The sequence below is a fragment of the Myiozetetes cayanensis genome, unplaced genomic scaffold, assembly GCF_022539395.1.
Source record: "Myiozetetes cayanensis isolate MyiCay16 unplaced genomic scaffold, myiCay2020 scf1, whole genome shotgun sequence".
Lineage (NCBI taxonomy): Eukaryota > Metazoa > Chordata > Aves > Passeriformes > Tyrannidae > Myiozetetes > Myiozetetes cayanensis.
Genome location: NW_026086604.1, coordinates 32,312,189 through 32,338,451, shown reverse-complemented (window position 1 = coordinate 32,338,451; position 26,263 = coordinate 32,312,189). Strand labels below are relative to the sequence as shown.

Sequence of the window (26,263 nt, the reverse complement as noted above, 5' to 3'; positions counted from 1 at the left end):
GTCTTGTTTTTCTGTGCAAAACAAGTTGCTGACAACGTAGAAATAAAGGAGGGTTTGAATTTCTTTTAGGCTCAGAGCTCTTAAATTCTTCTGTCTCAGCACTGCCTCACTAGGTATGTTGGTTGTGCACCCATTCAGAAGCAGGATATGTTCAGCACTTGGTATCCATGTGGTGCAGATTATTCATGCCACAGAATTTAGCTGAAGCTCAAAGCCACACGAATGTTTCTACACTCCTTCCAGGAGCATCTCAGTTCCATAATCAGTACAGCTGCTTTTGCATTACACAGAGATGGAGCTAATAAGCCCATATAAATCTTGTCTGGCTCCATGGTAAGCCAGTTCCCTGGGAAACACAGAGACTCTTGATGGTGTCAACCTGTATGGAGCTGGGATTTATTAATTTGGGCTCAATACTGCCCTGACAAATCCATAGTGGAACTGACATTGGTGGCAATCCTGATGCTGGCAGGTAACAAGGGGTGAAGGGAATGAAGCAGTTGCTTCTGTACCATGGCCAATTTTTCTAGAAGAGGAGTTTGTGGTTTATTAGTGGAGGTACAGTGCCAGGAGATTTCAGACACTTTATTCTTTTTTTGTTTGGTTTGTGTTTTGCTTTTGTTTTTTTTTTTTCAACTAGCTTGTCTTTTTGAAGTGACAGGAGGAGTTGCATGGACCTGTGTTCAGTCAGAGAAGTCCGCTCTAGAAATCTATAGGTTGAGGGGGTCTTAGTTTTTACTCAGTTTTAGTAAGATAGATGTTTTGAAGTTGTCAACAAGTGATCAGTTTTAAGGATGTATATTCATCTTTAAATTGTATATTCACATCAGGAGACTCCAGTGCATCAATCCTAGGCTGAGGCACTACAACCTGGATAGCTCTTGAAAGGCTAAGGCATGAAATAGCACTCCAGCACTAATTCTTTCAGTTTCTCCAAACTTTTAACATTTGTATATATGTAGTTTCTTCATAGGACAGTGAAACACATGTTCTAGACTAATCTTGAAAGCCTAGCTTCAGATTTATTAAAATCTTAGTGGTTTATGGTGGTTTTGAAAGTTACTGTAATTGAAGCATCTGTTTCCATATTGATGGAGGCATTTCCAAATAAAGTTGTTCTTAGAGGCCCTTTATTATTTTTTTTTTTTTGTCAAAAGCAGAGAATTCTGGACAATAAACTTTTGGGATATTCCATCAGCTTCTTTATGATTCTGTATTAATTTCTATATTTATACTCAAAAGTCCTATTTCAAGTAATGTAGTTTCTAAAACTGTAATATCAGCTTGTGTATAAATGAATCCAGAAACCTCAAACATACTGTTAGACAATGGAAAACTAAGATCCATGGACAAGACTGAAACATAATTAGAAGAAATGTAACAAGAAAAATAATTGTGCTGAAAACAAGTTTCTATGGGCTGCAAATATTTTTGATTTCTACAGAAACTTATCATCAAGAACTTTCTGAAAGTATGAATTAATTGAGCCTCGCAGTTTGAAAGATGAATAAGAGTTATATATTGGGGTGATCCTGTTTATCACTAGAGTACAGTCTGATTCATTTGTGATTGACATTTGAGAAAATATAGACCTGTTGACCCAGATGGTAATGATCACATACAGTAAGCATTTCTAGATTATAACTGCAGTCAAGATTGTGACCCAAACTTCCTAGCATTTAATGTAAGCAGTGGTAGAATTAAGACTCCGCCTAAACTGAGAAGGGAACTGCTGTCAGTATTGTCTGTTAAATGCATTGGAAACTGCCATAAATACAGGTAGTTCCAACCATGCCTTGCTATTTGCCTGGGCAAGTCCCTCAATCTTTTCTTAACAAAACAAGGACCAAAGACACACCATGTGGAACAGATTCTAAAAAGAAAAAAAAGAAAAAAGCTCTGTAGAGCCAGAAAAATCTGTTGCCTGTGACCCTAGAGAAAACTTCACATTTGGTAAGACTTCACTTTGATTGTATTTCTTTGAGCCTTTTGCTATAAGTGTTTTAATTATTTGAACTATGTCAATAATTGCCCAAGTTTGCCTACATGAGCTCAGTCATTTAAGAAATTACTTATGAAAGTAATGAATTTGATGAGAGTATAAGTTAAGCTAATTAATCATCAGTTAGTCACGGCCTTGTGTCTAGACAAGCAGCAGTCTTGCAATATGCAGTACCTGGGGCCAATAAGTAAGAATACTGTATTTCACATGAAGCTTTTATTTCACTGTGATTGTTGTAGCATATAGAGACACTATAACTTGATTAAAATGCAAAATCCAATGTATTTTGTATAACTTTTGCCCACAGTAGTGTAATCCAAATACTGTATTCTTCAAGTGTATCAAACAATCAAACTAATCTATCTTCGAGGTGTCCCTATTGAAGAACTATAATTCAGGAAAATAGGTAATCTGTTGGGTACAGTGCTCAGAACCATTTCTTTGCAGATGAAATTCATTGCTTATCACACCATCCAGAACAGCTAACCAGAGCAGCTTTTGTTAGCTCATCATTTCTGTCCTGTAACTCTCCTAGAGACAAAGGTTCTGCAGCAGCTTTATAACCTGTAGTGTATTTCTAACAACTCATAGCCACACATAGCCCAGCACTGTAGCTGGGACAAGGGTTTGATATCTTTTATCCAAGAGGAAAAGTGTCACTGTTTTTATAACAGAAAGCTTTAAAAAAAGCCTTTGTGGTCTCTGCTGTCGTTTTCACCATGAAGGGTCTTGCTTAAGGGCAGTTCAGCATACTTGGCTTTCACATGGCAGACCTGTGACATGTCCCTCGTCTCTCACCAATGGTTCCCTACTTGGGAAGTTCCCTTCAGCTCACATCAGTAGGACCCTAAGTCCATGGGAGTGAAATTCTTTTAGCTGCTTCTGGGGCTTCTTTCTACTGTGCTCTTCAAATCTGAATTGTACCAAAGTTAGCAGGGCTAGAAACAGAGCAGTAACTAAGAATTATGAAGCTGATAATACCAGTATGGCCAAACATACTGATCATAAAACAAAACAGTAAAGTTTCAGTGCTCGAATGAAAGTTTGCTTGCTATACTACACCAATTCCTTTATTTTACATGCTCAGTGGAAGATCGAAGAAATGTCTCTTTTTTCAGGGATATTTAGTTAATTCATACCATAGCCATCAGCAAAATTCCTCAGTGCACTATATTTTGCTGTGAGGGTATTCATGTTCTGAAGTCAAGTTCAAATGTTTAGTCACTTTAGCTATTTGAACAAACCAACTGTTTAACATTTCAAGTCACTTTTTAACAAAGTCCATTTTATATAGAAAAAAAAATGCTCCTAGCTAATACTTGAGTTTACTTTGCTTGGCCAACCACACTGAAATCTTGAATACCCAAGGAGTAGATGCAGTAATATGAAAGTGCAGTAAAAACACATTGCTGTATTCACCTTAAGCAAGTTAAATGTAGAGGAGGCTCTGCATTAGCAGGCTATCCAAGGAATTTAAGCCAATTATGTGATGTAAAGCTATAATAGCAACACCAATGTTCTCAGTCTTGCCAGCACACAGTAAGAAGACAGCAGCACTTTCTGTTGTCAGGAGAAGAAACGACTCTTCTGGTTGTCTCCCACTACTCACCTTGTGCAAGGACAGGATCCTCACCAAAAGAGGGAAGTCTCTCATGCAGGAGGGATACCCCAGTTCATATCTTGATAAGGATGGCTGCAGAGCTGAGAAGGGCTGAAAATTCAGATTCACATTGTTCTGTGGCTTCTTATGTGGATCTTCACTCTCACAGTAATCTCACTCTAATGTGAGATTAGTTTATTGTAAAGAAGAGAAATGAGGCATTAAAAACTTTTAATTCTATTAAAATGAAAACCACACTTCAGAAACATACAGCTGGCTTGGATTGGTACATAAATGTTCCCTCCTACTCTCTGTCATTAAAGGAGGCGCTGGGGAGCATGGATTAAATTATTAACTTAAATCAATTAACTAATTACATTAAAGCAGTAAATTGAATAAAATTATTCAGATTTGCTTTATAATACCATGAAGGAAAATTCCCTGCACAGCTTCACACATAAAGCAGAAAAAACTTATTTAATGGGACTTGACCACAGCAGTTGTGTAAAGAATCAGAGCCAGAAATAGCAGTCAGAAAGAAATGATACTTCAGACAAAGTGAAGCAGTATTCCCTGACAGTTCTGCCAAATTTGTTGATTTATTTTTATTATTTTCTTAAGCACTGAATGATACTTTGTTTTAGTGGGACTAACCTGCCCAAGCTAGCAGGCTACATGACACTGAAGTCATGTTGTGGTTAACATCAAGATTCCCACATACTTAAATCAATTCATTGTGCAAAGGTACGAGAGCAAAAACAAAAAAAAAAATTATATTCAGCATTAATAATGTTTTGTCATCCATTCTCCAGTGAGTCTGGAAACACAGATGAATGTGGTGCCCTTTCCATTGCATGTCATCAGATCTGTCTTCCTAAGTCCTGAAGAAAACACATTTTAAGATTGCCAGCTCACTCTGCTTTATCAGACATCTCATTTTTGGCATCATATGATTCTAGGAAAGCTTATGTCTCCTTTGAGAGAAAAAAAAATGTTCTTTTGTACCTACAATTGCCAAAAAACTTTCAAAATGGCCAATCATAGAGGCTCTGAAGCCAAAAGATAAGTAACATGAACACAACATTTATTATTTTTTAAAATAACATTATTTTGAAAACAGTTTCTTGATTTATCTTGGGGATTTGACTCACCCTTTTTTTATTTAACACTTGCTGCTGGCAGGAGTAATCTTCATTTTGCAGTGTTCTTTTGATTTCTGTTCAGTAACTTGATCATCTCTGTCATCTTCCTCTGAATGGACCACCTTCTTTCCTTAATGCTACTGTTACTACTGAAGTAAGTTGCAAATAACTTCAGAACAGATCTTAACAAAAATATCTTTTGGAAAATTTAGTCAGAGTCCTTTAGACTATTTCAGACTGAAACTATTGTGCAGCATAGTTAAGTTACTGTTATTCTTTTTGATGTCTAGGACAGTGTATGGTATTACAGGAAAACTAAGGAGGTCTTCTAAGCTGATTAAATAAAACCAACAAGAGTAACAGGAGGGAAGGGAGGAGGGAAAACACTTTCTTGCCTGATCTGAGTTGTTTGCAAAAGCTGCAGCAATTCTTCATCAGTTAAGGATGAAGTTTCCCTGGTGGACTGATGACCTTTGATGTGATAATTGCTGGTTTTCCTGAAACTCCCGAAAGAGAGCATGTATAGTAGGGTTAGAAGAAAAAGGGATAAATATTAATGAAGCGTTGGATTTTCATTCAAAAACAGCAGGAGACAAGCAGTTAAACGCTTCTTTTCATCCCATGAAGCAGGATAGAAACTTAAGATCCCTATAATATTTGCCACACAACTTACAAACCTGAATCTCTGAGCAGTTCTGCAGTGTCCAGTATCTCTATGGGTAAAAGCTTATTCTGTTGTTGAAAATATTATTAATTCTGCATTAAGTATTAGGTTTTTATCTCCAATGTAACACATAAATAAATGTAAGGATATTAATCTCCCATTACGGTGACCTTAGAAATTTTATTCTTCAGGTCAGGCTGGATAAGTTGTCCCAGGATAGGAGAATGGAAAAAGTATTACCCTTCTTTTGTTGTGATCCACATGGAAGTTTTTATTCTTTACCTGAATCCAAGTGGATCCTAAGTTACTACTTTTCAACATCTGCTTGCACACAATTCACTGTCATCTGCTTGATCATAGAAAATGACAGGTAAATGTGCTACAGTTAGCATGCAGTTTGCTTGCTCTCTCAGAAGCTGGGTGAAAAGAGAAATACTTGCAGAGAAAAAAGGAGCAATATAGCCCATTGCTTAATACAACAACAACTTTTTTTGTTTGGTTGGGTTTTTCTGTGACAGAGATGCAAGTGTTTTATTTATCTGTTAAAGTTCCTTTCTTCTGGAGTTATCTGTTACCTTTGTTAGTAGGTGAAAAGTTACTTAGAGTTTGCCAAAAGGCTTACCATCTCCAGTCAGATGTTAATTTGCATGTCTGTCATGGCTTGGAAAAGATTAAGTATTAGCCATTTTTCTAGCATGTCAGTTATATTGTGCTGTTATCTTGAACTATTTTAAAGACAAGTAATATTGAGATTTTCAGACTGGTTAGCTGGTGCGACTGCAGAGACATTTTTGTATTGAAGAAATGTCTTTGTTATAGCAGCCATCATATCTGACCTGCTCCCTAGGTCACTAGGCACTAAAGGTGAAGAGCTCTTGGTCTGTTGCAGAAGAAACTCATTGTGGCCCATGACTGTCCCTGCTTTCATATGCATACACTTACTGCCAGCCTAGCAACATACAGGTTCTCTCCAAATGATTAATATAGCATCAGATGAGACATACTGTTTCTCTGGAAAACATCCTTCTAAAGCTGGCTGGAATGGGAGGTTAAATATCAAAGGGCTAACACAAAGAAAGGGACCGATCAAACAACCAGACTATTCTGTGATTTACTTGGGTTATTTTGCTGATGATTAGGTAAAGAAAGACCTGCTGAGATGAAGAGTGAGCAATTACATATTGAGGAAACTCTCATACTTATTACCTTATTAGTAGTATTCATAGTCTGAGAGACCCTCCACAGGGTGATCCCTTGCTAATTCCTTATAGCCAACAGCTTTGATGTACTTACATTATGTGATTTTCTTGGAGGAATGGAAAAGGCAGGAAGTATTCACTAAATACATAACCACCTAGCATCAGAGAAAAATTGCAGAATTCAGGAAACATTTGTAAATAAAGAAGGCTTACTAATGCCCATATCCCATCTCCAGCTGTCAATGTAATTTCCTAGAAGGCTGGTTAATACAAAAAAAATAAAAAAAAAAACCAAAACACACACAAAGAATAAGAAGAATCATAACCACTGATTAGTGCAAGACAGAATAATTCACAAATTGAGAGGGAGATATTTCATTGTGAGCACAGATGACCAGAACAGTAATAGTTGGATGTGAAAGTAGAGAAAACTTTGATTACTAGACTATAAAAGTTTCCTTTTGTTGAAGTTTTGGTGTGTTACATGTATAGAAAAGAAAGTGGGAAATGATGCTTAACAAGCATTTTCACTAGAATAGTCAATCCTGTTCTTCCCATCTGTAGTGTGGCTTCCTTTCTGGTAAGGAACCTTGCCTCTATGCTGACAGTCATTTTGAGCTCCTTTCCTGCTCCAGGGCAGTGGAAAGGTGCTTGAGAAAAATTAAGTTTAGTGTCAGTTGATATTGTAAGATAGATTCGAACACAATGGTGGATGGAACAGGACATCTTACCTGTGTCTGTGCCAGTAAATGAACCAAAAAAACAACATATGGTGATTACTGTTCAAATGCCTGCAAGTGTTGTTCCTTAAGGCACAAGCACGTTGTGAGGACTTTTCTCTGTGACAGCACATAGTCTAGGGACCTGTGAACAAAGTACCAAAATATTACCAATAACCTGACTATGTGGATCAGCAAGTTCATTCACTGGCATAACTGTGCTAACTTACTATTGTTGAAGATGTACTGCACTTGCTGGAGCAGGTGACATGCTCAGTTAATCGATGCCACAGTAGTCCACAACACAGCAGCAAGCATATTTTAGTCCTCACTGTTATTTTCATTACTGAAGTCTGAATGCCCTGCAGATTATGCAATTTAAATGCTCAGAAGAGTAAAAGAGAGAAAACTTGTGTGTTAAGATTAAGGTAGTTAATGAGTCAATAAAGGAAGATAATAACAATAATACTATTAACAATAATACTAATAGAATTAGAATACACAAATGATGGACAATGGAATTGCTCACCACTATATGACCAGTGTCCAGCCACTTCCCAAGCAGCAGCCTCCAGACAGCTTTCTTCCCAGTTTATATGCTAAGCGTAATGCCATATGTTGTGGAATATTCCTTTGGTCAGTTGAGATCAGCTGTCCAGGCTGTGTCCCCTCCCAAATTCTTATGCCTCTCCAGCCTTCTCACTGTCAGAGCATGAGAAGCTGAAGAGCCCTTGACATAGTATAAACATTACTTGGCAACAACTGAAAACATCAGTGTGCTATCAACATTGTTCTGGTGCTAAATCCAAAATATAACACTCTATCAGGTACTAGGAAGAAAATTAACTTTATCCCAGATGAAACCAGGACACACTGTCTGTCTTATATTCCTACAGGATAGAGGCTAAGGAGATATAATGGCATTGTCAACTTATTATTTCTCCTAATAATTTCTGAATAGTGTGATCAGTTTACAAGTGAAGAGACTAATTAAATGTAAGACAGTATTAGCTCATATGCAAGGCTGATAAATGGAAACAAATTCAGGAATACATCTTCAAAGTGTCTTATCTGGATGAACATTAAAGATCCAAGTTCATGGTCCAGTCTAGCTTGACTGTCATCATCCATAAGGAATTCCTGAATGGTGTTGGTTTTGGAAACTCCTTCTGGTATAACGTTCCCAATAGTAATATTGTTGAATTTTAAGGGAGGACTTGTAATTATGACTCTTGTCATTTAATATCGTAGAGATGTATGATCTGCACTGTCTTTCATTAAAGGTAAAGATGGCCATAGAATGACAGTTTAGTTGTCAAGGATTCAGATTTTTTCATTTCACACTGCAAAGAAAAGAGAAGCCTTCCAATGCTTTTGGGTTTTTTCTTTCCCCAGCAAGAAATGGTATTGAAATGTATTTTCAGATTGAAAAGTTAAGGTATTCCATCTGAGCCTCACATCTGGGAGTAAGGAGAAATCTTAATCTGGACTCAGAGCAGTCAAGCTGATCCTTCTTTGTTTAGTTTCAATACTATTTCATTCATACCAGTGATAATCAATTAGCTAATTCTTTGCAGGGTTAATCAAGGGATTTATATGAAAGACGTTATGTAAGAAATCATGAAAAAATACTACAAGTGTTATATTCCCTATATCATTTACAAACAGAGAATGACAGATTAAAAATTTGCCCAAAAGTCCTATTCAACAGGATATTTCCATAACAGATGGCATATGGAGTGGGTTTTCAAGCCCTAGGCAGGTATTAGATGCTAACTTGGGACATTCGTCACACTGTCTAGGAGATCCATCTGATTCACACTAGTCAATCAGCTGCCTTGGTTTTCAGCAATTTCACACTAAAAAGAAAATATATTAGCAATAGCTCTTTGCTAAGGTTTAATTGCTTCCTAAAATTGCTTTCCCACTGTGTCCTCACCTGTAAGCTAAAACCTGTATCATTTGACTGTTAACAGTGAATATATATTTTGCACAGATGCTGAACTGAATGTTAGACCATGAAAGATAGGATAATTTGTAATAAATAGACCCCTCTTTATGTCACTGGTAGAGGTGATGATTTGTGACATTCTACTGCTCACAATTTTTGCTTGTTGTTGTTTACCTTTCCCACACAAAAGCTGATTCTGTGGTTTTATCCATAACAATTTCCTGGAGAGATGTACTTGCCCATTACAACTTTTAGGGCAACTTTCCTGCACTTATATATAATGGCTTTGATTCTTATTCACTGTATAGATATATTTATTCAGTCATTTACATCTGATGCTGTTGCTGCCTGCATGTCACGGTCATCAGGCACCTCTGGCTCTGCCAGCTCCTGCTCCCTCCAGGGCCTTCCCCACCTTACCTATGGCCCCCTGGGTTGCCTCCAGCCCTGCCAAGCATTTTCCAGCCCGGGCTGGGCCTGTCCTCATTCCCAGGGAAATGCCCAATGTGTGGAGCTAGGGCTGTCCTTGTGCCCTGCTGCTGACTGGGGAGTAGGATGGGACAGGCTGCCGCATCCTGCCCAGATGCTCCTGGTTGTGACCCACAGGACCCACACTGTGCCCTGAAAACATGTTTATAGGTGTTACTTGAAACACAGCAGGATTTAATTTGCAGATACATAAAAATTACATTAGCAGGTGTAGGAAACAGATGCCAATGCTGTATCTCTTTCCCAGTTCTATTCCATGAAAAGCCAAATATGTAACTCAAGATCGTAATAAAGGTCTAGTTTTGGTAAAGAAAATCATACAAAGAAATGTGCAAGAGTTTTACAAATCATTGCAATGTTAAGATAAATGCCTCTGACAGGGGTCAATGGTTCTCTTTAAATGTAGGAGGCAATGGAAACATAAACTGGTGCCATACGATACTTTAGCACAATACATTTTTCACTTCAGATGCTTTCTCCCTCTTCATACCCAGAAATGTTTGGTATATTTTTGACCAGATTTAAACATGACTATAATCTAAACATATTCTACTGGTTAGGGAAAAGATAAGCTTCTACGAGCTTTCAATAAAATGGAAAAACAAGAAGATGGGGTGACACGAGCAGGTGACTGAGTGGTGGGTTATGCTCTGTACAGTGTGGGTGTCATGATCCATCCACATCCTGAAGGTCAAGGGAGGGGTTTTAGGGTGTGTTGTCTGCTTGAAACCACCCTACTTTAAAAGGAGATTATAAGGAGAGCCAAGAATTTTATAAAAGAACATTATAAACTTGAATAAAAGAACAGAGATATGAAGGTGTTGTATTTTCAGGGCATCCTCCTTTCTGTAGTGTGGAAGTCTTTTGAACTGCCTCTCTCTTTAACACAGCCACCACTGTAAGTGGTTTTCCCAAACGGTGTTAGTGCTTTTCTTTAGGAGCAAATTATGGTTTCCAGATACGTATCAGAACACTACCCACGAATAACAAAGTTTCTGTATTAATGTACATTGTTGAATTCTTCTGCCACAAGGAAAATGTTTGGGCAGAAGGCACTGCGCTATGACCTCCTTTTAGACTTTTTCTGAAACTTCTGTCCAAGAGGCACTGTTTGCTCTTCACTGTAAGCCATGGAAAGCACCTTTAATTTTGGAGGGAAATTATTAGGAGTCTGTGTTCGTTTAAGAAATATATGACCTTCAGTCTCAGATTATCTATTAGTAAGAGCTTATGGTGAGCTGCCTACATGAGTAACCCTTACTACTGGGAGGATTCTGTGGGAAAAATGCAAGTTAATAACCTCATTCTAGTGTAGAAAAACTCAGGGAAACACGTTGATCATTGTGAAGTTAACAGAGCATATTGGTATGTCAAGAACAATAACTTCTTTGATAATTTTTAAGATACTGAGAAATAAAAAGGATTTGTAAAATTTAATATATGCAGGGCTGGTTATGATACCTTTCTCAGGAGGCTTTTCCTGTAATGCTGTTTTATTGTGGTTATAAACTTTCAGTCAAAATTTCTTAAATTAAATCTAGAAATAAACACATTTTGCAAATGCAATGCCATTGTAAGTAGAGGTTTTGGAAACTTATCATGATTCACCATGTGCAGTCCTATGTTTAGAGTTCTGCAGTCTTCTAAGAAACAAATAAGCAGCCTGAATGATATTTACAGGAACAATTGGAACCTGTTGGATGTGTTAAAAATTTGAAATTCCATATTTTAAAGCAGTAACTGTTTCACGTAGTGAGACAGAGGATGTAGCATTCAATCTGCCTTCATTTAGACTTTAAAATCAGTCATACGGGACAGAAGTGGCCCCTCTGGAAAACTATTCGTTTAACTTGATAAATTACTCGTTTTTGCTTGTTTATTTTAAAGGACAACATACACAGCAATGTATTCATGGCAGATGAATTAGCTTCTATACTATGAGCATGCAGTGTGGTTAGTGTGTAACATTTACACCACCCAGCTCATCAGAAACCAGTGAGATCATTTGTTTCATTCCAACTGTGCTCTTTATCTTTACATGGGACCTGGGACAGGGGGTATTTCAAATCTCTCTTTTCTCATATATGACATTGCACTTTATTTTCCCAATCCCAACTGCTTTAACTTTTTATTAATGAAACAAACAAAAAATATTTCTAAATCAGTTTTCATTTCTGTTGAAGCAATGATGTCTGAAATAATGGGAAGACTTCTCCTCAGTTCAGAGGACTTTGGATAAGGACTGAAATTCTGGCTAATTCCTTCAAGCGAGGAACAAAATTTAGTCTTTAACATTTAAGAATTTGAAATGGGGGGATAAATATTAGGGATTTCTTTTAAGGTGTGTACAGTGATGAAGAAAGTGGAACGAGAAGTCAGTAGAAAGGGTCTCAGATTTACGGGCAATGTCAGACAGATATTGCTCTATGACACTGCTGTATAACAAATTCTAGGACTGACTGAAATGGTACGTCCAGCTCTAGGACACTAATATGGGAAAGACATCAATAAACTGGAGTGTGTTCAGCAAATGGCCATCAAGATGGTTGGGGTTGGAGTTCTTTTCCTGTGGGAGGAAGCTGTGGGAGCAGGGTTGTTCAGCCTGGAGCAAAGAGAGCTTTTGGGGGGCCTAACAGTAGCCCCACGGTGCCTTGAGAGAGGTCATTGAGAAGATGGAGCCTCATTCTTGACAGTCCTGTGTGGCAGAAGGACGAGATGAGGCAATGGGCATAACTTGAAATACAAGAGGTTCAGACTAGATATAGGGAAAAAACAAGTTTCACCCTGAGAACAGACAAGCAGCAGAACAGACAAGCAACAGAACAGGGTCCCAGAGCATTTGGGCAGTGTCCACCTTTGGGGTTTTCAAACCTGACTTGGTAAAACCCTGAGCAGCCTGGTCTGACCTCACAGCTGAGCCTATTAAAGACAGAGAATTGGATTCTCTATGTGTTGGTCTAAGCATTCCTGAATTGGGTCATTGACGCAGTTTATGAGACACCTTTCATATAAGAACAGCTCATTTACATTTAGGGAAAGAAACCCCAACCATCCAGTAAAGCAAGCATTGATGATTTCCCCACAATAATCACTGTAAACTGGAATGTCTCCCAAAATCCTTCCTACACAAAATGAAGAAAAACACTACAGTCCTGTCTTTTGCCTTACTATCTCATCTCAGTTTTCTGGGAGTGATTTCCTATACATCCTGATCCTTGCCATTTCTGATCTATGCTGTATTATTTAGAAGCTTCTACCTAATGATTACCAATTTCCATTCTTGTCTTCCCTTCTTTGTACATAATGCACAGTCAGGTGCTGCAAGATAAGGTTGACTGCCTACTCCATGACTGCTAGAGAAAATAATTCAGTATGTGCTGTGTCAAGCATCTTAGTAGAATCTTGGCTTATGAGCAGGCTTACAATTAATTATAAAGATATATATATATGTGTGTGTATATAATTGATAAAGATGGTATAAAATCATGTTTCTTCATTGCTAAATAGGAACTTTACCTAATAAGAAATGCTTTGGAAATAAAAAAAAAATGTTGCCTCAATGTATTCAGCTTCATCTTCTGTGCTTTAAAACTTCTCTCTCATCTTCAGAAGCCAGTACTGTGAAACTGAAATACCTGTATGTGCACTTGAAAGATGAAGAAAGTGTTTCCACAGGCATTTTCACTTGGAAAAGGAAGGTGCATTTATATGTACTACCCTTTTGAAATATTTTCTGAGGTAAAGTTATTCACAGAATAATTTCAGGAAGTCATTCTTGAGTCTTTTAGATCTCAGACTGAGGATTATTTTCAAACAGCTCTTTGAGAACTGATTTTCAAAATTGAGGCTGGTATTCCTCAGACAGAGAAGCTGTATATGATACATTCTGTCCCTGAACAGGCAAATGGGACTCTAATTTCAGGCTTTTTTGATAGGAGTACTAATTTTCAGGTGAAATTCAGTATTCAGATGCTTCATGCATTTTGGCCTTTCCTCACATGTCACTGATGCTTAGCTTTTTTCTGAAATAGTACTAAACATCTTAAAATGTCCTTGTCCCAGAAATGTTTTTAAAAGCCTGCAGGCAGTTGTTTTAAGGAGCTGAGCAGTCCCATTGGATCCAGCATTTAGTTTGCATAGTAAAACATATGTATCAGGGTCTTAGTAAGTCTTGGACACCTGATTTGGCAGTAAAATCCATCAGTTGTACTCCTTGCTCTTATTTGCTGTCATTCCCGTACAAAAAACCTGTTTTCACCTGACAGGACATGGCCACCTGGCGATGACTTTCTGAGTTTCCCTGAGATGGGTCAGTCCCAGGTCACTCTGGGAATCCCCTGCAAGCGTACACAGATGTGTGCTGGAGTGGAGGCTGTGGGACAGTGAGGTGATGAGAGGTGAGGGGTCTGGAAGGATAACTGTGATAGCAGACACAAGCCCCCGTGTTCCTGGCTGGAGCTCTACCCTGTGCCCCACCAGGTAACATAGCTAGGGGAACACCAGGGTCTTCCTGATTACAAAGACAATTAAAAGTAAGATTGATGGCAAGGTGGTGTTCTTCTCAGCAGTGCCTCAAGAAAATGCAACTCACTTGCTGTCTAGTCTTTATGAAAAAGGATATAAAGCATCTGGTTTTTGTAACAGATTATTTTGTTTGGTCTGACTGACTGTTTACTATTATTAGTAGGCTGCTTTCTCTATAGTACAGGTTTGTCGAGGAGGAACTTATTTGAAAACACATTTCTTGGTGTGTCAAGGAGCTTTTACATGTCTATCAGTGAAGGTACTGTGCCAGGACTGGAAAAACTGCTTGACAAAAAGAAGTAGCCTACTAAGAGAGACTGTGCTTTACAAAGAGTATTCAGGACTTGATGTATTGAGTCTATCTTAGTAGTCCTATTAAATTCAGTTTGAACTTATTGAAATTAAAACTCATCTGAATATAATGGGATTATTAAATAAAATATATATTAGGCTTGGTGTTCAGACCTGAAAGTGAAAGAAAAAGTCAACAGACACCACATGCAGTTTGTTCTGGACTTAAATCCACAAGAACACACTCACTGTGCATGTAAACATACAAAGTGCTGATGCTGCAAATAAGTTCACTTTCTGCACTGTAGTATAATAGAGTAAGTTTTCTAAAAGCACTCAGAGGAACTGCCAGACTCACCTGGTTATCCAGGGAATGGCACCTACAGTGTTTCTGAGTAGTCAGTCCTTCGGCATCACAGCTAAAAGTACATTTGAGTTCTTCTCCTAGAAGAACAGATGATGCTATGAGTTAACATACCTACACTTATGTAGATTCATACTGGCAATTCCTCACCCTTCACTCCTTACACAGACTCCTGTGGTCTCCATGAGGACCCTGTTGCTTCCCCTGTGTGGTCAGCAGGGAGAGTGGCCAGAGCAGCCATGCACTGGGCTCAGTTTCCAGTCAAGACCACCCACCTGCATGATGGCACAACCTGCCATAACCTCTCCCTTTGATAACAGAGGTGTGTACATTACCATGAGGAAATGGGCATGTTCTCTGTCTTCTCAAACAAATATGTAAATCCATAGACACTGTGTCCTAAATATGCTGTATTTGCAATCAAATTAATCATGTGCATTTATTTAGGAAAACAAACCATTTACAAGATCAAAAATCAGAAATCCCTCTTGTTTCAAACATTTTAGGGGAAGTAAACACATCTAGAAAGGAAGCTTTTTAAATTAAAAAGAAGATGTGGAAAGCTATAGTCTTCCAGTTTCTAAAGCCAGTGGACTTAAACGGGAATTTAAAGAAATGTGCAAACTGTGTTGCTGTTGTTAACTTCTGCGATAATGATCTTCCAATGCAAGACTACTTACTGAACACTGAATTGCCAGTGTGTTATTGTACACTATATTTTCATAATACCCCACACTGCTGAAGAGAGCAGGAGTATAGCAAAGATATGTGGGTTTAAAATGGATTTTTAAAATTACCTGAGTTTCCTTCATACACAGAGTTTACTCTTTATATTTGAAAAATACTTGGAGTCTTTTAGTAATCATATTACCTCGTAGCTGGAAAGCCACTTCCTTTAAAGATAAAAAAAATCTGATATCAGAAGGCTACTTGGAGCCTAGCACACGTCTAATTATCTGTCTCAGTCTTAATTATTTAGCAAGTGCTAATAAACTGCACGTATCATGACACTCATGTTTAATAAGCATATAAATTTAATTGATTTTTTTCCCCTCTCTTTGAAGACTAACAGACATGGAATTCAATCACAAGGCAATGGCATTATAACCTCCAATATAACATCAGGTTTTAATAAGCCTCCTGTTTGCTGCACACATGTGCTTAAGACTGCCTGGAAACCAAATCAGTAGAAAAAAGGGATTACTTTAGATTACTTTGAAATGTGCATTGTTTGAAATGGCCTCTGGTGACCAGCTTTCATGAATGGCTGATTTTACTTGTGGGGCACGTCATCTGGCTCAATTATACCAGGCTCTTTTGTATGACAAGTGCACTTCTTGGCTGTGTTGAAATATGAAATTCTAAAATAAAGTAAATCAGAGGGTGAGAAATAAATTTAAGTAACTGTATATTATTAGAAGTTTGTAACTTAGCAGCAGGCATTCTTCTTACTGAAAAAATATGTGGGAATTTTCTTTTAAAACTTTCACAGATTTGAAGTTAATATAAAAACATTAATTTTAATGTTCTTTAGTGTTCTGTTCAACTATATTAACAGCATTAAAATCAAAGACATATTTTTCTTTTCTCAAAGGCTGATCATTTGTTCTACAGTTATGTATTTTTAAAATGTTATTGGAGTTTGTTGTTTCACCCTAACAGATGAAATGTTGGAAACTTCTACCTACTAAGAATATCCCTTAACCTGTACAAAGTTATAAAAGTAGGTTAGCAAGTGTGCATTATACTTTCAAGTCACTGCAAGCTTTTTCCTTTCCTGTCTGTAACTGTTTGCAAAATTACAATGTAAAAATGTAATATAAGGTTATGATTCTGCCTACCTGCAATTACTTTAAATTATAGTTACTTTAAATTAATCTAGCCTGGGGCACTGAGGATACATCATTAGAATACACAGATTACATTTAAAAGGGGAGCAGATAGCTGATTGATTAGTAAAGTGTGTTGGAAATCCAATAGATAAGGATTAGATTAGACCCAGATAGGAACTACATTCTTTGTGTTCACTGTAAATCCTATACTTTACAACCTAGATTAGGGGATTAACCTTTAAAAAGAAATGGTAGCTCTGGCTTTTTCCTGACTTCTACAGTACTGCAAATGTGTTTCCCATGGCTGCAGGCTCAATATTCCCACAGGAAACTGACCTGCAGATTTACCCGGTAGTGCCCGGTAGTCTGAGATTGCAGTGTTTGCCTTTTAAATTCAAGATAGAAGAGTAAGATGTGAGAAGAGCATTAACATTACTAAACTCAAAACACTCATCTGTCAGCAGCTTTTTCCACTGAAGTGCTTCACTGTATTAGTGAAAGTGAGAGTTGTTGTTGTAGGGTGTTACAACCCACTAGTGGTCATGGCAATGTGATTTAAGGGACAGATTTAAGTCCTCTGTTGCTGTGCTGCAGATCAACATCTCGCCTCCCTGACCTTTTATTACATAGTTTCAATCTGTCTTCACAATCTTCATGCAATTACTAATCTCATGAAGTTACTAAATTTGTTGGGTCTCTAACCACACACCTGTTAAGATTCGTGGCACTTACCATGTGAGACTTTTAAAGGTCCATGCACCCTTTGACATAAACATCAAAGAATCACAGAAGCTGTATTGGTGTGGCTGAGAAAACCCCTTCCACTCCCTTTCACCTTGGAGTTTCTGTGCACGCAAAATGTTCTTGAGTACAGCAGCACTACCAGGTGGACACATTTCAATATCAAGTAAAGAACTAAAAATGGTGGCTCTAAACCACTAAATCTGGGATTTGTAGGGTCACAAGTGCATGAAGCCACCTCCAGTTAACATAATGCCAGCAACAGCGATTTCTGGCACTACAGGCAGACTGGCAGGTTTTTGAAATTATGCTGACCAGGTGCCCGCTAATGTGACCAACCTCCAAGGTCATATTGGAAATTATAAAACACTGACAATAGCAGAATCCCAATTCTGAATTAAGAGAATTCTTCTAGTTGTCTTTGGCTTTCTATTTTTCTTATGGAGAGTCTGATTTTAAGGAAATAGAAAACAGTGGGGTCATATTCCTGTAAAAAGTGCTCATTAAACCAAAACTGTCAAGTCAGCAGATCATAGGTAAAATACAGAGGAAGATGCTCTTTTGCTTGGGGTGAGAAAGGAAATCTCATTTTCTTGTGGTGGTTGATATCCTAGGTTTTGTTTCTTTAAGAGGTTCTATCCATTTATTTATCAGAAAAGCCTGTAAGAAGAAATTATCCATGATTATCTTTTGCATAAAGGAAATGAGGCAACTTAACACTTGCAATGGCAAGGCCTTCTGCTTCTTTTCCATGAGCCTGATATATTTTTGTGCACTAGCACTTACTAGAGAATCTAAAAAATTTTCTAAGTTGCAGAACATCTGTTTTGGACTGTATCTTAGTTATATACAACTATATCAGTTTTTGGAGGCAGGGAAATCTAACTACAGAGATAAAATCTGAAGGGTACTGGATAGTAATGAGGAGCACAACTCAACACAAATTGCTGCCACATTAGGAGTGTCTTGATTTAGGATCCCATGCACTACCTTATACTCTCACTTCACTGGGCACATTTACTGCTAATACCTGGAAACAGAAACCAGAATTCTCATTCTCATGTTTGCTAATGATATGAAAGTGGTGGTAGAGATTGATACCCCTGAAGACTGTGCTGCCTTGGCAGGGCTAATTTGGACTAGATGGTCTCTAGAGGTCCTTTCCAACCCTAATGATTCAGTGAGTCCATGAGTCTTTGATACTTAAGCTCCACAATCACAGTCCATATTATCACTATTATTATTATTATTCCCATTACCACTGTTTCTTTTATTGGCCATAGTTGATTCATTATTGTGCCTAATGAAAGGCCACTAGAGCAGTGGGCCTTAACCTATGACTTTGGAAAATGTGATGTCCTCAATGTCCATGCTCAAAAGAAAATGCCAACTCTGTGGTACAGAGAAGATAAAGTTGTTTGCCCTTTATTACCACTTGATCGTGAATTACTGATGTGGGGAATTTCACAGCACATAATACTGGGAATGGACATATGTCCAGTATCCTTGCTCATTATCCCAGTGTTTGATTTCAGATTTACAAACAAGAAATCTGCTTATGTAAGACAGATTCCTTGTGCAAGGTTCTGTGGAAGCCACATTTGTAGAATATTAAATATGCAAAAGTCCCTATATCTTTAAAGCCTATAATGGAGTATTCTTGTGGATGCTCAGTGCCCTGTTTCATAAAAAAGTGTATGATTCCAGACAGATTTTTATTGCCCAAACAAAAAATGGCATTTTAAGTGAACAGAGGAAAAACGTGGACATGAAAACAAAGTGGAAAATGTTCTTTTTGAATACTGTCTGTCTTCTGATGTGTTCCAAATTAAGCACTTTCGGTTAATGCACTGAAAAATCTTGAACAGTTCTTGATCAAAATGAGTATAAAACCTACAGTTTCAAAAGATATTGTTCTACCTTTTGCTTTTCTTCTTAGATATTGCACAACACTCTCTTAACAAACCTAGAAATAAAGTCCTTGTAGTTTTTATGCCACAATACAGGAGTGGCACTGTCGCCTTTCTTTGTAGTGCCCTGCCAACGTAATTCAAGTTTCATGAGTAATTAATTCTCCATGCCAACAAGTCCTTGAACTGTCTGTTATAATACTAGCAGCACAGAAACAACTAAAGATTGGAGTTTTCTGATTTTATCCCTTGAAAGGTGATTGCAAACTATGCATTTCTGCTCCTGTGGGGGGGAAAAAAAAGAATGACAGAAAGAAAAAATTATATCCAGCTTATGAAAAATAATTTCTTCGGATTTCTCTGGTTTCCTTTATTTACTGACTACATTTCAGTTGTCATAAGTGTCTTCCATAGGAAAAATACACTTTAAATTTCACCAATAGCATTTGTTTATTTGGCCTAGAGAAAAGCATTTTATAGTACCCTCTTGATTTCTGAACACTGTGCAAAAAAAGTTTGTTTGCTTCTCCACGTAAATTTGAAAAAGTCCTTTTTAGAATTTCTCCTATTTTTGTCTGTTTCTCAAGACAAATTGCAGTGTCTGCAGGGGCTTTTATAGGCTACCAGCCAGTATCCAACACAAACATTGCAGCCTTGTCTTCCCTATCAGTCTATCTAGGCTGTATTTGGACAGTTTTCTCTACTTCATTTCCTTCTAGGGCTGGGAAGCAGGCAATAAAAGAACAAGTTGTCAAAGATCACCTTTTAATAAAGATTTGCCATATGCAAAACTGAAATATGAGCAAAAAAAATGTGGCATTACTGTGCTCTTGTGCAAGAACCATTCAGTGAAACTTGAATTATTAATTTGATATGTGTAGATACATCCTGATAGTTTCTTTTATCTGCTGGTAAGAACAAAAATATAGTTGGAAAAGAAACCTTCCCACTGTTGTTTCTAGAAAAACTTGCCAAAGGTGGGTCCAACTTGCTACAGGAAAAGATTTTTTTTTAACTAAATAATATAGACGAAGGAGGGTGAAATGAAATTGTCAGAAACTTATAGTTTCATATGGTGGGGGATTATTCAAACATGTTGGTGCCGATGTTTGCTCAGCACAGTCAGGATGGCTGCACTTTCTGGGTCAGCATTGTCTGTGAAACTTTGCTGTACCATAAAACTGAGGTAAGAAACTAAACACTGAGTCTCACTTCACGTGGGCTTTTGTGCTTTGTGATGTGAATCAAAGTTTCTCTATTTAAAGATCAGACATTTAGAGACATTGTATTTCTGCTTTTGCACCAAGAGCATGTGGTATCTGGTGTCTGTCAGAAGAAGGCCGACTTCTCCGGTAACCCTGATCTTCAGGGCTTTTGTCAGTTTTCATGTGACTTAAGAACAAATACATGGAAATTAAACTATTTCTAAAATTCTGTCCAGAAAAATTACAGACTTCCAGTTACTTATCTGAATGTTGTGTAATCACTGAAATAGCATTTAACGTTTAATGGTGCTCCCCTGTATTGACTTTGCAGTGCTGTAATGTTAGTGTAAGGCTGGAGTGTTTGTTGGTGCAGAGACAAAGAAAGTCAAGATTTCTCTGCCACAGACGCTTGGATTTTCCTTTTAAAGACATTCACACTCTTCTGGTGTAATTACAGCCTGCCAGAGTGAGGAGCATGAAACTGTTTAGCTTGCGAAGCTTAAAATAAAAGGTGTATGTGGAAACAAGAACACGATCCTTTTTCTAGCAGTCCAGCACCAAGTCCCATCCCTTCCCTCTCCTGTGGCTTCTTCCCCTGAAATTTAGAGCATCTTCCTATTAGCGCATTTTTAGGTGAGTGGTGGGGCCCTTTTTGTCTTCTGTCTTGTTCTCATTAAATTATTTCTGGTTATTAATCTGTTTGCAGTTCATGTTGCATGTCTGAATATGAAGTCTCAGGTGTGGGTGCACAGATCTCCTCGTGATTTATGCTCCATTATGCTAATTATATAAGGCACACCCCAGTTCCCATGCAGTCTTCCCCTTGGGCAGAATTCTTGATTGTTCTTGGGCTTGGGTGGTTTTTTTAAGTTTTTTTTAATTGACCGATATCACCATGCTTTATCCATAGTCCCACAATAAAAACAGGAGAAATGTATGTGGCAGGTCAATACCCTGGAGGGAACAGGCATGACTCCATGGTTTCCTTCCCTCCCTCTTCCTTTTTGCCCCCAGATATTCCCTCCCTTCCCTTGTGTTACAGAACCGCTTTGCAGAGCTTCAGTCAGTAATGCCAAAAATGTTAAAGTGTAAGTGGCTGCCCCTTCCTCCCCAGACCAATCAGTCATTTTCAGTCACGGGTTTAAATCTGCTGCAGCAAAGCCAAGCCTCTGTGCTTGCAGCAGGTCTTACAAAAGCACGGCTGTTTGACTGACAGGCACGGAGTGAGGGTTCTAATAACATACTGAGCCAAGTCAGGAAGTGGAGTATCGAGGACGAGGCTGTGGCAGAGGTACCGTGCATTATGGATGAGGCACTCAGGTCTGTCGTTGATTGACTGAGGGATGGTTACACTCCTTCACAATGCTGGGTAAGATCATATGGACTGTCACTTAATATGAGCTGTGCTGTCAGTGGGAAGATGACTTTTCATGTAGTGATCCAATGCAGATTACAAATGAGAGCCATGCTCTCCCCTCTGCTTTTGAAGGGTTTAGTCACTCATGCAGGTGAGTTAAAATAGCTTTGTTGCTCGCCAGGTGCCACGCTCTGGAATTAACTCTTATTCTCAGAACCTCACTATAAATCTGACTGTAAATGTTGGAAAAGCACCTCTGTTTGATGACGTGAGATGTATGTCCTTTATCTCCAGCAGCCAAGGTACCACCTAACCCATGCATAGGTGTGGTATTAAATTAAGTAGGAGGGCTAGGGGGAATGCAATTTTTCTTCTCCTCTTTTCTTTCAGGACAGAAAAAGAAGGTGTAACAAACAGTTCTGCAGACTTTGAAGCACAGCCACAGTACTGAGGTCTCTGACTGACAAGCCTTCTGCTTTCTCCTTTTCACAGGGCTCCTCCTACAGATGTTCTGAACACGTCTGCATCCTGGCAATTTTTTACTGCACCCAGGTACTGAATATAAGGAACAACCTGCATAAAAAGAAGCGTGGGGTGTAGGAGAAGGAGCACTGTGAGGCGTATACCAGAAGTCATGCCTACAAAATGTAGGCAATGGCATGACTTCAAGCAAAAATTTTTTGAGAAAGCATAGTTGGAGAATGACAGAGTTTATTCCTAGAAAATGACAGAATAAACCTCTTACTCAACAATATAGCTTATAATCATGTTAAATGGTATGTGTCAGACTTGACTTCCCTAAGTGTCCTCCTTTCACTGTATGACTGAAAGTTTATTTATTGCTTGAACGGAATTTCTTTTCGTCCCTACAGGCTTGAAAGCTAGAGCTCAGACACTTCTGGATCAGTCTTTTCATTGAAATACTGGAACTACTATGAAGTCTTCTTGGTTTGCACTGATCTTGGCAGTGCTCAGTACTGAATTGTTAACAAGTCAGTGTTCCACCATCAAGTCCCCAAGATTCAGAGGACGTGTGCAGCAGGAGCGAAAAAATATCAGACCAAATATCATCCTTGTACTCACAGATGATCAAGATGTGGAGCTAGGTGAGAAATAATTGTTATTTGCTACTACATTTTGTCATGTGTCTTGCAGTAATTTCTGCCAAGCAAAAAGTGCTTTGAATTTGGAGAAGGTGATGGTCCTGAAACAATATCAGAATGTGGGACAAGTTTGGAAAATGAGTTAACAAGTATCATTTAATGGTATTCATAACATTTAGTTACAGACTTTAGGAAGTACATTCCTATCAAAATCCACCACAAAAGGATTTATAATGCATGCAAGGACATACAGGTAGAAAACTTGCATCAAAAGCCCTTTCTCACTTTATGATTTTCTGTAGCATTTAAAAATTTGAGCCTAATGAGGTCAACCTTTCCCTCAGTGCTATATAGGTGTTTCTGTCTCCACATATTTGTCACAGGCATGTGTGTCATCTGACGTGTTTATACACACAAACAGGTCTGATCTCAGGACATAGTCTTAATATTTTTGTGCATTATATGAAGTATTATACATTATTGACTATTTAAAATCCATCTGCTTTAAGACTATGCTCTATGCATAAAATATGATAGTTTTGCTTTCACAAGTATACTAAATATCTGAGCACAACCTGCACATACTAGCCAGAAGTGATTTTCACATATTCTTCTTAGGGTGGAAAAAATTAAAACACTTGGATGATGTTTCAGGAGGCCTTTGAATGTTTTCCATTAAGTAAGTTTAGAAAGATATTAATGGTAGTTATGCATATAGCTGATTTTTTGGTTCACTGCTCAAAATGAAAAAAATCAAGGAGAGAAAGAGGATCAATTTAGGTTACCCCCAAGCAAATATTTTGGGTTTGGGGTGGGATGTGAGATCAAAAAGGTGAAAAAGTAGCAAACTAATTTGAAATTGAATCCTACCTTCTTAGTTTTTTGTGGGGTTTTTGTTTGTTTGTTTGTTTGTTTTTTAATGAAAGTCATATTTTTAACAGAAGTATAGTGAATTTCTAAACAAAATGACATATGACATTGAAAACTAAAAATGCTTAATTCCAGGAAACTTAGAAGAGTTCATTTGTTCTAGAATCACATACTTTTAAGCAGAAAGTTGTAGACAAAAAGCGGTCTGGATCTAAAAGCAATTCTTTAGTTGCTAGCATTTTTGTATTTGCCACAATGCAATAATAATTTCACAGCCCTTCAGGGTTCCGAGGACATAATTAATAAACTATATTTTGTGACTGAGTGTGGGTGCTTTTATGCAGCAGAGCTCCAAAACCAGGCCTTTAGATCTGAGCGCATCCTATCTTTTTTTATTTCCCACTCTTTCAAACGTCTGCTCTGTTTAGGCATGCTGCATAATGAATAGCTGTTCCCAGCTCTATTTTTGGCCTAAAATACAGCTATTACAATGGGAATGCACTTTTTCTTGATAGAGTCATTCTGAAAAATTTCGTTAAAAGGGTCAAGTAATTTCTTCCTTTTTTGTGGTCTGTAAGAGCCTGCTTTCTCCAGGGCACCAGGGAAGGTAGGTCAGCAGACACGCATCTCTGAACAGTGTTACCAACTTGCTGTCTTCAGTCTTGCAAGAAGGTTTGCAAGTGGTGAAAGAGGAGGAAGGATGTGGCAAGTCACTTTGTTCATACTGGGAGCTCCTCTCTTTGAAAGCTGCTCTGAATGTTCACGGGGCATGCTGGCCCCCATTAGCAGGCAGCTGAGGAATAGCCTGGGTGTGCATGCATTCTCACTGCACTGAATGAAGACACAGGTTTCCCCTTCTCATAGATCATTTCACAGGAAACAGGATTCAGCCCCAAGACTTACTGTACTGCGTTATTCGCACTTCTGATAATAAATCATTCCACATATTTGAAAAATAAAGGCAAACTGTTTTCCATGTGTGAATTTTCCCCTTGCTCTTCTTTGATTCCTAAGAAAAAGCTTAAATTTCCCAAAGGTCATTGGGAAGTAACACTTTCTGCCACAAACAGAGTAAAACTTAGGTATTGGTATCCAAAAATCACAAGATTGAAAGTCTCTCAATGTCAATTATTTGCTATTGTATTCCCAGCAGGAACATTTCTAAAAGCTATTCTAAACTAATGCCTTAACATAAAAGCATATAAGGTAAGTTATAGACTTCAATCAGGAAGGATACTCTCCAGAGCACGTATAAACATTGAACCAAAATACTCATCTGCCTGAGTACGAATGATATACAGAGGAGTTATCCAAAGTAAAATTTGCAAGAGACAGGGAACGTGCATTTAGTTAGTGCTCAAAGGTTAGGAGTATGCACATCTTCCTATTGATCTGCACCATCCCCTTGAGTTTTGCATTCTGAGTGCAAAGAAGTTCGGCAGAGTTGCTGCCTTATTCCATTTATCAGATAAAACCCACAAATTGCTCCACAATTCCAGTCACTTCCTATTTGTGCTAAGAGAAATGTGTCACAGAGGAAGAATATTGTAGATCTGGTAGACAGCAACTTAAGTGGTGTGAAGCCGCCCAGCCCCACAGCTCTTACAGAAACTCAGCAAATACTTGGGATCTCATGCTGGGAAATTAGTTCTGAAATTGTGCCACCATGCACTTTCTTTCCCCCTGTGAGATCCTGAGGGTAGGGAAATAACTTCCCAATACTGAGGCAAATCAGCACCTTGCTCAAGGCAAAGCATCAGCTCCCAGAACCCAGAACTACTTCCCTGATGGAGACAACATGCTGAGGCTTTCAGGGCAATGTCCTCAAATCCTACTGTGTTCAGGTCTGTACTCTGTTCAGTCCAACATTTTGCTCACTCTTTAGTCTCTTCCTGTCTTCCAGATTCTCTTTTCATTTACACACATCAGTACCTCAAAACATGACCCCCACAGTTGCTCTTATAATCCTCACTATAAATAATATCTTGCATAAAGTCAGAAAGAAGTCAAAGCTAATGAATGTGTTGGTAATTCCAGTGTTTCTAACCCTTGCTAACAACCTAATGCACCATCCAGTGAAATCTATATAAACAATGCACTGAGTAGAGCTGGGTGAAGAGATCACAGCATCATCTAGGTACATCACATTAGGCACAATTTGCCTGGTTTGCTTTCCATCTTCTCTTGCTCTAAAGCACTAAAACACATCAGCTGAAAAAATGGGGATATGTGCTGAGATCTGAGAAAGTCTATTACCTTCCTGGAGCCTTGCACACAATCCATATGGAGACAAGGTGGCT

The 26,263-nt window shown here is 38.2% G+C and overlaps 1 protein-coding gene across 5 annotated transcripts in view; it reads left to right on the top strand.

Moving 5' to 3' along the window:
- Positions 1 to 26,263, top strand: part of SULF1 (sulfatase 1) — a 118,241-nt gene that overhangs the window by 32,917 nt on the left and 59,061 nt on the right. For 2 of the 5 annotated variants that reach the window (XM_050318917.1, XM_050318892.1), the window contains exons 5-6: positions 22,483 to 22,542; positions 22,863 to 23,096. In XM_050318917.1, the coding sequence (XP_050174874.1) occupies positions 22,925 to 23,096 (172 nt within the window). In that variant the 5' untranslated portion in view covers positions 22,483 to 22,542; positions 22,863 to 22,924. Of the gene's footprint in view, positions 1 to 21,090; positions 21,267 to 21,941; positions 22,003 to 22,482; positions 22,543 to 22,610; positions 22,767 to 22,862; positions 23,097 to 26,263 lie in introns of those variants that run through there. The other 3 variants (XM_050318898.1, XM_050318907.1, XM_050318913.1) reach the window with 3 other exon arrangements.